Genomic DNA, 11,482 nt, shown 5'->3' on the forward strand with positions numbered 1-11,482 from the left:
TTCATAATTATAAAAACAAGCTGAGGAAAAGCAGTCCTCTGTATTGTTCTATATTACAAGCAAAAAAGGAAAAACAGTGATATTTCAATAAGGAGATGCTTCTCCATGACTATTAATAAGACAAGACAGAAACAGATTGGAGGGACTGATGGAAACACTTCAGGACTGCTCTTACTCTGCAAGAACAGAGACATTTATTCTTCTTCAGAGGTGGATGGCGCTGTGGGAATTTCTGGTTAAGTCACGTCTTATATGTGAGAACAGGCATGTGCATTCCCTGAGTGTCTTGAACAGAAGGGCCAAAACCTTCCCTCCCAATGAAAACACACACCCCTAATGAAAGATATGTTATAGTTAAGTAGCTTCAGTAAGAAATTTGGGCTGTAATCCTAAACTGGAATGTTTGGCCCTAATAGTTGCTTTATTAAAGAATACCATAACCCCAGTGGGATAAGCTGGTGGCATGATCATGATATTTAGACAGAAAAAAACTGTTGTTCAAGATAGCTAAATGCATGCATATTTTTTAATCATAAACCTTCAGAAAAAGAGAAGTATATATTTTTTCACCATCTCAGTGCGTCGATGAATGGCTTCACCACAGGAAACATGTAGTTTTAGTTTTAGGGTCATTAAGGGCAGAGAAAAAAATGGCAGGAGTGACGTCACCTAAAGAGGATTGTGGAGAAGAGATGTTCTTAGAATCTGTGATTCAGAGAGGAATTTAAGATGCAGGATGGTGATAGAATCCCACAAAGCAAAACTGAATATTTAAACTGACTGAAAATATGCTTCAGAAGAGGTTTGCACACTTATACACTACTGCAAGCTTGTAAAACCCTTTTTATTTCTTTAATTTCCCCCTTTAACCAATATAGCAGGGAAAAGTTTTCAAAATTACTTATCTTTTTATTAAGTAATATAATTTTAAAAGGCAAGGTTCTTTTTTTTTTTACATCTGCCTTATGATTTTTATTTTTAAGGTAATTTTAAAAGGCAATTCTGCTTCTATCCAACTTTATTTAGATGTAGCTTGATTTATATAAACCAATGAAGTGGCTGCTTTGGTCAATGCAGAACAGCGCAAGAATTTGGAAGTAAAACATATAATATAAACTGTAACAAACAAAGCTGGATCATGATCAAAGTTAATTGTTTTTAATGGGTCAGATTATACACTTGTCAGAGAACATATTTTGGTGTAAGATTATGCAGCTACTATGAAACAACAACTTCTCCAAATGTGTTTATATTTACTGAAATGCAATTCAAGTAACATGAAAATACTTTTTTTATTATGTTTTATATTTCAAGATAAACGCTTATGGAAGCATATGAAGATACAAAACTGAGATCTATTTAGGCATTAAAAATTTATAGAAAAAGGCAGAGACACGGTTCATACTTAAGGAAGTGAACTTTATTTAAATAAATAGCCACATAAATAAACAATCTTTCTTTAACATTTTTTCCTTTTCATCTTCTGGTCCTCCTCTTCACACATACATTCACACATTCGCACACACCAAGACGTGATCATGCTCAGTCAAGTAACAATTTTGGAAAAAAACAAACAAAAAACAGGAAATACCTATTATCTGGAGTTTCTATCAAAAGGATCATCTTACCGATTTGCATCACAATTCTTAGTGTTTCAACAGGTTGTTGTTTTTTCCATTATGAGAAACAAAAAAATTAATTTATACGAATAAAGTGCATTTTATTTTCTGTTCAAACAGAAAGCTTAAAACAAATTTTAAGAGGAACCAATGAATGAACAAAGGAATGAATGGCTGCTGACAGGAGCAGCCATTATTCCTTCTTCAGAGTCACAATCAGACACGGTGGGTTCTGAATGTGAGTTTGCTTGGATAAAAGGCACAAGTGTCACTGATGAGTGCAATCTACCAAAAAAGGACTGGAGTATCAACACTGCACGTCTCCAGGTTCAGGGCGGGAACCTTGAAAAACACTGCTCTCCTATGAGATCTTTCACAGATATGAGACGACTAACTGAACACACAACAACACACATCGCTTCATCTGAAATAAGCTTGTAGCCACTGAATAAAGTTCAGCTTCCTTCACAATATGGTATTGCTATGTTTAGGTGTATTTCTTTTTTTTATTTATATTTTCTTCTTTTTTTCTAAAAAAGTACAAAAAAGGGAGAACACAACCATGGTCCTGTCAGTAACAGCTACATATACAAAGACAAGGAGTAGCTTTAGGATTAGGTGGCAGCAGGAGTTTCAGATCAACTTAAAATGGTTGCTTACCACCGGGCTACATCTTTAGACACCATTTGAAAAGAAAAAAAAAAGTCAGTAGTGTGTCTTTGACAGATCACCCATCTCTTGTGCTGTTCGCTCTTTGGTAAAACCCAAAATTCCTTCCTGTCTTTTAACTGCAAATGCGCTGTTTTGAAATGCCTTCCTCTAAATCACTACAGTGTTGTGTTTTATTGGATCACATATAACAAGTACCTTTTCTGGTCAGTTAGCTAGCGCAGTAAGATCAAACACTTTTAAAGTAAAAAAAAAAAAAAAAAGAAAAAACCTCAGGTGAAATACAAGTAGTCCTGAACCTTGTCTCTCCGTCGTGTGAAATATTGCACGTTCCCACAGACTTTGTTCTGTCCAGCGTTCCTATGAGACACACGTGGAGCCTCGAGATTGAAGGTTAACGTCCGCAACAGTGTGAGGGCAAAAACTTTAGCTCCTTATTGAGCACTTTAGGTCAAGCTATGCACTAATGTTGGGTTTGATCTGGTATTGTTAAATTAAATAATGAAGAATATATATATAAATTATCATTATTGCTATAAATACACTAAATTAATTTAGCCAATTTTTCAATTAATTAAAACTGCATATAAAAACAGCTCATGCAAGTTAGCTGAATATAAACGTTAGCGATTCTTTTCCTTTAAATGCCTTCCCCCAAAAATGTTGCCACTCACAATATGGCGGACGAGCTGCTGCATTATCTCTAACTGGGGAGCAATGCTTCCACTCTTGCGATGTCTGAAGTGATAAACGTGATGTTTCACCTTGTTGCCTAAGGTTTGTAAAAGCATCTAACCTGGAGGTGTCCAGCAAACGAAGACATTGTGGATTTTTGCACCTATAGCTCGACTGGGACCGATGTACCTGTGTGTGCTTTAGCTAAACCAGCGAGACAACATCTTCATTCAGTTTTGGCTGATTATAAGATAGCAGTCTTTCAGCTTGAGGTAAAAAGCAGCATTTTGCGTAGCAAAAAAACAAGCTCGCAATGAAACCAAAACAAAAAAAATCATCACAGTTTCGATACAAGTCCTTCAGTGAATGCTCGTAAGCTCCAGGCGCTATACTGCATGTTCATTGCACTGCTACAGAGAAATGTCTCAAGAAAGGCGAATAAAGTTTGGGAAGAATTTTGGTCTTCTTATTTATAGAAGAACTAGAACGAAGAGCAGTGGAGGGAGTATTCCTGTTCACTTAGACAGCATCAGAATTTAAAAGTCATTTCAGCTAATCTCATTCAAGTGAGTCCATCGGAGAGCTGGAAGAGAGCCTTTGAGTCTGTTATTGCTTCTCTGGCTGCTGAATTTACCACCTCATCCAGAGTTTGGTTATTGCTTAGTCTCTAGCTTATATGATCTCAAAAACACACATACGTGGACACATTCTCACATGTGTGCCTCATGTTCAACGATGAGTCAGATTATCGCTTGCATCAGCTTTTTTGTATCTTCCGCTCAGTTGTGCTCTTTCCTTGGACCGTTTTATTTCACCATCACGCAGCTGCTGAGCTGCTGCTGTCCGGCCATGCCCAGCTCCTGCATGCTGGGGTCCACGCCGGAGGCCGAGTCCAAGCTCCAAGGGGCCAGCTTGGATGAGACGGGGAACGGCCCGTGCGTCGCGGACTGAGGCTGCTGCAGGACGGCGAAGGGGAGAGGCTGGGGTTGCTGGCTGATGTGCAGGCGGGCCTCCAGAAGGTAGGCGGCGGAGGCCACGGGAGACAGTGAGGAGGCGTAGCAGCTGGATGAGGCCGAGGAGCAGCCGGAGAAGGAGGAGGAGGTCTCGAGTGTTTGATGCCATAGGCTCGCTGGAGCTTGCTGCTGAGAGGGAGAAGGCAGGGAGGGTTGGGCGGTGGGAGCATCAAAGATGGAGGAGGGAGTAAATGTGGATGTAGGTGGAGGAGAGGGTGACTGCTGCTGTGCCAGGAAGAGGAGAGGGTTCTGAGGGTGTCCTGTCTGGGTGGCCTGGATCTGAGCTGGTTGTTGGTGCTGAATCTGCAGCATCCTGGAAACAGATGAAAAGTCTGAGATCCTGCTCTACAATCAGGATAAAAGATACCCTAGCCTTTTAAAAAACAAAAAAGGTCAGACATAAATGAGTCTCACCTTTGCTGGTGCAACACTTCCTCCAGCATGCTGCGGTGCTCAGAGAAGGCTGGCCCCAGTGAGCCTCGGCTGCCGCGGGTGGAGGAGGGAGGGGGAACAACCTGCCTGGCCAGACCCTTGATCTTATTTAACCCCAGAAGCCCTTTGGTGCGTGTGTTTTTCCTCAGCTGCTGGCGGAAAGCTTTCAGGCCTACAGAGACACATTAACCTTTAGGTGACAAGGTGCAAACAGGCAGAAGGTTGGGTCATTTTGGAGGGGGCTTTCTGAGTTCGTACCTTGTGTGAGGGAGGTGTCAGAGGCCCGGCGACCCTCCTGGAAGCTGACTGCTGGCAGACTGCTCTGAGTTTGGGGAAGGAGGTGGGAGGAGAGAGCCAGAGGAGCTCCGGCAGGCAGCCGAGCTCCACCTTCAGCACCTAATGCTAGAAGTGTGGACATCTCCCCCATAGCAGATTGTAATGTGGGAGTGGGGCTAGATGAGGACTTCAGACAGCTGTCCGATGAAGCTCCATCTGAGGGACTGACCACAATACCTGCAGAGACATGAAGGAGGACAAGTTTTAATATTTTGACCTGCCAAAGTGGAGACTTTAGCTGTATTTAAAATAAATACTAACAGGGAGGGTTGCACTGGTGGAAACGGGCGGAGACCTCAGCCAGAGTGTGTCTGCGGGATGTTGTGGGAGGGAGCAAGGGCCCGAGGCTCTGTGTGGCCTCCTCCTCCTCCAGGTCCCTAGGACGCACCTCCTCACTGATGCTGGTCTCCAACAGGCTGTTGGGTGAAATTGAGCGGTTCCAGAGGAGCCTGTTCAAGCTGGCCTCCACTGGGAACACCACCCGCTGGCAAACAGAAGGAGGAAGACTGTTGTTGGAGACTGGATGCTGCATTTACTTGTGGTCTTCTGTGGACTACAGCGAGCTGCTCAATGCTGTTAGGTTTCTATTTACCTGGAATAATCCACCTTGGTCACACTCCACCTCAGAGTACACAGGAGAAGTGTTTTTGGCTGGAAGTGAAAAAGAAGGCGTTCTAAACGTCTCACCGGACTCCATGATAACCTAGAGGAAACCAGAAAAGGCAAAAAGGCTTTAAAATAAAATCTAAATTAAGACAAATTTGGGTTTTCTACATGGGGATGAAGCACTGACCTCTGGGCCGGTGGAGTCAGATGTGCTCCTGGGTCTTTGGTTCCACGTGCCACACTGACGACTCAGCTGCTGAGCGCGATGCTCTCGCACTCGCTCTAGGAGCAGGTAGTAGATTGCAGAGAAGTGATTATAGCTGCTGCTCTGCAGAGACTGGAGAAGAAGGAACGGCAAATTAGTGACTGTTAACAGAAATAACACACTACAGCTGCTGATTTGAAGTGACCATGAACTACAGTGCCTCTGGAAAAAAACTGTTAAAGCCCCTTTCCCACATCTGACATTACTTTTTATCTGCAGGTGCCCAAAGCTCTGTGTATCCCAATAAGTTGCAGCCCAAACAGAAAGAGTTTTAATGAATAAACGAGCCTCAGTTACCTCGATTGTCCTCTGGCGGTCGATGCCCAGTGTGTTCATGATTCCCAGGACTGGTTCGCTGTAATCACCCAGGTTGGAGTTGTATTCAGTGAGGGAATGGCTGAGGGTTTGATGAGCAGCCGACGGGTCAGCCAGCATCCAGCGGTGTTGCTTGATCTGGGCTATGCTGATCCTTTTAGCTGGGTCTACCACTAGCATCTTACGGATCAGATTTTCACAGTCTGTCGGGTGTAAAAGAAGTAAAATGAGACTGACTGATTCTAGGAAGCTCGTCTTTAGATTTTGTCAAAAGGAAAATGGTTACCTTGAGACATAAAGAAGGGGATCCTGAATCGACCCTCTGTGACTCTCTGTCTGAGCGCAGGGAGGCTGGGAGCGTCGAATGGAAGAGAGCCGCAGACCAGGACATACAGCACCACACCGAGGCTCTGTGAGAACACGAAGGAAACGGTTAACTCAGGGCTCATTTCTCCTGTTAGCTGTTTTCTCTCCATCAGTTATGTGCTTTACCCAAATGTCAAGCTGTGGCCCCTCATACTCTTTCCCCTCAAACACTTCAGGCGCGGCATAAGGCGGGCTGCCGCACCACGTAGTTAGAGGATCCCCGGCATTGTAGAAGTTTCCAAATCCAAAGTCTAAAAAGCAAGAAAAAAACAAAAAACATTCTCAATCATTGCTTAAATACAAGGAACACCCTACTGCTGTCAATCCCCTCTGCTAATTACTGCTAGTGAACTGACTCAATCGCTTGCTTTTAATCAACACACATACAGAGCAACACTGATTTAATTAGGGCCGTTTAGGAATCCCAGAGAGGCTGCAAATACTCTTAAACCAATTAACTCTGTCTAGCATTTTACTTCCCAGTAAAGCAGTGAATGGTTTAGAGACCTACCAGCCAGTTTGATGTTCATGTTGGCATCCAGCAGCAGGTTCTCGGTTTTCAGGTCGCGGTGGACGATGTGATGTCGGTGGCAGTAGTCCACCGCTGTGAGGATCTGCCAGAACTTCCTTCTCGCCTCATCTTCGCTCATGCGGCCGTTTGAGGTCAGGTGGTCTGGAAGAGGAGAGGGAATGTTTAAGCTACACATTTAAAGATTTCTCTGCAGTTTTTAACATTTGTCAGAGCTAAAGAATGGCATTTAATTAAAATCAGAAAAACTGCCTGCGGCATTACAGTTCTAGTAATAATACTTGATCTCAGGACATTAAAATGAAAGTGAAAGGGTTTCATTATGGGGATCAGAGAAGAACTCACCAAACATCTCTCCATTCTTTGCATACTCTGTAACGATGTACAGCATGTCTTTGGTTTCCATGACCTGGGAGGGAGAAAAGAGAGTTTAATGTGACTGAGTCAAGTGTAAGCCTTGTTCCAAGAAATCCACAGCAGCCGCCAGACATTTCCTAACCAGCAAAACCTCCTTCTCATACTTGTCCATAAAGTTGTTCCACTCATTGCAAAAAATACCAAAAGGCTTTCTGTCGGCTCTCCGGTTACATAAGCTGACCAATTTCCTGAACGCGTTTTTATCATGTTTTAAACACCGGTTTACACACGTCAACACAAAAACCCTAACCGAAACATTCCTGACATTCACTCACAGACCAGCTACTTAAATAATTTTGAGTTTTTTTCTGTGGCTAGTACTAGTTGGCAACACATGCTCTATGTGTTGAATTTCCAATTTTCCCCAGCGTCCTTTATCACGTATAAAGTGCAACAGATTCACACAGGGCTTTCTCACACTGGGTCTCTCTTTGTGCTAGAAGTGGTGTACGTGCCGTGAAATTCCCAGTCCTTTCCTGGAGCACACAGAGGGCCTCCGTTTCCTCTAAACCCCCCCCAGGGAGGGAGCAGTTTCAACTGAAAGGTTGCACAACAAAGCAATTTTCCGTCAGACAACAAAAAGTCTGTATGGATGACGCCGCGGGCCGGCTCTGAAATAAAAGTCACCAAATTCCACTGAATGGAGGATTTTTATTTTAGTAAACGGGCGGAATCAATACAAAGTCCTCTAAGTGGGAAACAGTGGTTATCCAAGACAGAGCCGCGCTCCTGAGCTCAGACACCTTGAGGTGATGCTAACGTCATAAACCTGTCGCTTTAAGCGATCCATTCAGCCATGTTTTACATTTCAAAAGCCTCCTAAGCCTTTACCATCTGATCAGCTAAGCTAAAACCAGTAGGGGCGTTTACTGATAATAAGAGACAAAGAAAGGTCAGTTATTGTTGATAATAGAGAAGGAAAAATGCATCTCGTTCCCATGATGATGGTAACAGAATGGAAGCAGCAGCTGATCAGAGGAACAGAGGGGGCAAAAAATACAGTACTAAGATGAAGATCACAAGACCGCCTTATGCCAGATTCCTTCCTTTGTACAGGAAGAAGAGGATTATGTGACTAGCATCATCTTCATCAACCCCTCAGCCAAAGGCTAGGTCACAAAGAGGCTACAGAAAGACACAAGACCCATCTGAGTGATGCAACATAGCTGTTTTTCATCAGTTCATGACTAACAAGCCAAACCAAATCACACCTGCTGCTTTACAACAAAACATCCAGAACATCAGTGGTTTTTAGCCTGTTAAAGCCACAACACTGAGACATTAATCATCTCCTCAAACGCTGCAGGTTGATTCCTATCGGCGTAGGGACTGAGACAGCTTAGTATCTGTCCGTTAAGACATTAATCCGTGTGAAACTGCTACCATAAAGGCCTTTTATGAGTCTATTCTGTCCTTTTAAAGAGACCACAGGGAACGCCAGCAAGGTTTCTCCAACTATACAGAAGGATCGACACAGAAGCGCCCCACCCCCACCTATTGCTGCAGTTAGAAATATTTGAGGTTCTACCTAAAGTCAACCTTCTAATGTTGGCTTGAGAGAGATATAAGGTTGTTCTCTGTGATCGGTAGATTTATTTAAAACAAGAAGCGCTGTTAAATTTAGAATATGTTGTCTCTGTAATTAAGGTATTAAAAATAACAACAGCAGCACACAGCTATTATTATAAGTTAACTATCCATGGTTATGAATGGTAAGCAAAATGTATTTTTTTTAAGTTTTCATCAGAATCTATGCAGAATCTATGCAGAAGAAATCCAAACTTTTACAACAAATGGATCGATATCAGGAATAAAAAGTACAATTTGATTGCACAATGTTAAGGCCTTCTTTTTTGCTTTGTTTTATAGAATCTCCTTAAAAATTGTATTTTGTCTGCACATTAAATAATACCAATAATACAAATACTAAATAATACAAATAACACAGGATCATATCAATTATTAATTAGCAGTAAGGCTATATTTTTTTGCTATTTATAGCTTGATATCGTTCAATTATTTTCCTTCACTTATAAGTAGAGTAATGTGGGGAATAGGGGCTTCCCTGAAATCATGTTATGATATTATTTTAGTTTAAATCAGCTTTTAAACCTATCATCATAAAAGAAAGAGGAGAATAGTAATGAAAAGACCATCATGCGTTCTTTTTCCCAGTGGTATTTGTTTATAGGTTCCTTGCCAGACGGGTGCCAAAGTGCAGCAAGGTCAGCTGAGAAGGTAAAAGCGGATTCTTCTCACTAAGTCCTCAATTTGATTAGGGAGTAAAGCAGCGCTTTGTGAGGAGGCTTTCACGTGACTCACAAACACATTGCACTTGGCTCTAACAAGTGCTAATTGGACTTAATGTTCTGATGTTGCACATTCCCTTCACCAGCACTCACCTGACTGCTCTGAAACCAACATTTCTGCAGCCAGCCTCTACAATTATACAACCAGAAAAAACATCCCAGAAATGCATTGTTCCCAGGATCGAGTGGTGCCCATAAATGTCCTTGCCCTTGTATCACACAGAGTGAGAGATAGAGAGGGAGGTCAAATAGGATTGCACTAATGCTGTTGTTCTGTACTTATGATTTAAAGTAGTCTGGGAATCATTGGCTCATCACAAGCTGGTAAAAAACCACTTAAATGCAAAATGCCCCTTATTTGCTTCCCTCGCATATTCCCACTCCTATATCCTGATGCATGCAATAATGACGCACAACGCTCTACAGTCCGATGCTGCTAAAAGTGCAAAGTTTACCACATCCCATTCGTGCACAAATTTAGACCAACTTCCAAGGCATAAGGAGGGAAACTCAGAACCTGCACGCCTTCCAGTAATCTGCACACGTACTGTTGGACCACATGCAAAACTGCAGCAGATGAGATAAGATAAGACACAAACCTGGTAGAGCTTGATGATGTGGGGATGGTTCAGCAGCTTCATAATCTGCACCTCTCTGTAAATTTTCTCCAGGTTAGATGGACTCAGCCTGGTCTTATCGATAATTTTAATTGCCACCTGAAAAAGGGAACACATGAGAAATTATAAAAGGGCCTAAATAAAAATAAAAAATGTGCACAGAATTTGAAGTAACTACAAATGCATGATAGGATAACTGACTGACCTGCGTTTTGGTGACTTTGTGCCTGGCCAGTTTTACCACTGCAAAGTTTCCTTTCCCCAGGGTGCGGATGATCTCATAGAAGCCAACCTGTAGCGGCCTCCCTTGAGCAGGGCTGGGCTGAGCAGCCATGCTGGTGTCCGTCATGATCACCATGGTGGAGAAAATGTAGTAACAACGCTAAAAGGAAGGTGTTTATCTGTACAGACAAGCAAAAAGAGAAAGGAAAATGTCACTGTTTTGAAAGAGTATTTGTTTTAAAATACTAATTCAATTAAAAATATTCATTCAATCTATATAGGCTTAGGAAATAAAAGAAAAGAGAGAAGCTATGTCTAAAAGTAGATGTTATTGTAATTATAATTTAATATAAATACTATTTTTATCTGAAATATATATTTTTTATTTTATGACTATACATTATCATAGTTTTACATCAAAAATTTGAAAGAATCAGGTGAAATTATCGTATTTGACCCAAGGGCCCAGATTGTTTTATTCATTTTTGTTAACTGAGAAAAAAAAAAAGTATAAAGCACATATAAAAAAAAAGAAAAAAAAAAGGAGATGAGGTCTTACCTTAAAAAGATATAAAGCGCCTTCTCTTACAGTTCAGACAGCTATGTGTGAAAAAGTGAACCATTCCTCTATAGCTCCGAATAAAAAAACACATGAAAGAAGGGAATCTGCTGGGAGACAGGAGCGTTGCAACTTTTCCCCTTCAGGACTTTTCTAGGAGCGCGACTGTAAGGGTTTCGGCCCGGGACTGTTCTGCGCCGGTGTGTGCCTGAAAGCTCCGCCGGAATGCAGAGCTGAGGGCTTCTGCACTCACAGGGGGAACTCCTCCTCCTCCTCCTCCTCCCCTTCTCGCGCCCTCCCCCCCACCGCCACCATAACAAATTGATACCCACCTCATTAACGTCACACCCGCGTCAGAGCTCCGAGCTGGGTGCGAGGCGAGGCCGGACCCGAGCGCGAGGCACGGGTTGCCGAGCAACCGCTCGGCTAGGGCGCATGGTGACGCGTGTGCTGATGGAGAGGTTGCTTGGAGATGGGGACGGTGACGTCAGTCGTAAAGATGTGTCACCACGTGATGTTTCCGTCCGCCGGGC

At 42.6% G+C, this 11,482-nt stretch overlaps 1 protein-coding gene across 1 annotated transcript; it reads right to left on the bottom strand.

Moving 5' to 3' along the window:
* Positions 1-1,389: 1,389 nt before the first annotated feature.
* On the bottom strand, positions 1,390-11,192 carry LOC107104211 (serine/threonine-protein kinase SIK2-like). The gene is made up of 14 exons (XM_015404157.1): positions 10,950-11,192; positions 10,374-10,569; positions 10,151-10,267; positions 7,171-7,234; positions 6,808-6,969; positions 6,423-6,547; positions 6,217-6,340; positions 5,913-6,133; positions 5,538-5,687; positions 5,337-5,447; positions 5,006-5,228; positions 4,667-4,921; positions 4,391-4,580; positions 1,390-4,289 (listed from the first exon to the last, which is right to left on the bottom strand). Exons 2-14 carry the CDS (start codon positions 10,524-10,526, stop codon positions 3,770-3,772), a joined length of 2,415 nt encoding a protein of 804 aa, XP_015259643.1. The 5' UTR covers positions 10,527-10,569; positions 10,950-11,192; the 3' UTR covers positions 1,390-3,769.
* Positions 11,193-11,482: the final 290 nt, after the last annotated feature.

Source organism: Cyprinodon variegatus, unplaced genomic scaffold (genome assembly GCF_000732505.1).
Source record: "Cyprinodon variegatus isolate N-32 unplaced genomic scaffold, C_variegatus-1.0 Scaffold1650, whole genome shotgun sequence".
In the NCBI taxonomy this organism is placed as follows: domain Eukaryota; kingdom Metazoa; phylum Chordata; class Actinopteri; order Cyprinodontiformes; family Cyprinodontidae; genus Cyprinodon; species Cyprinodon variegatus.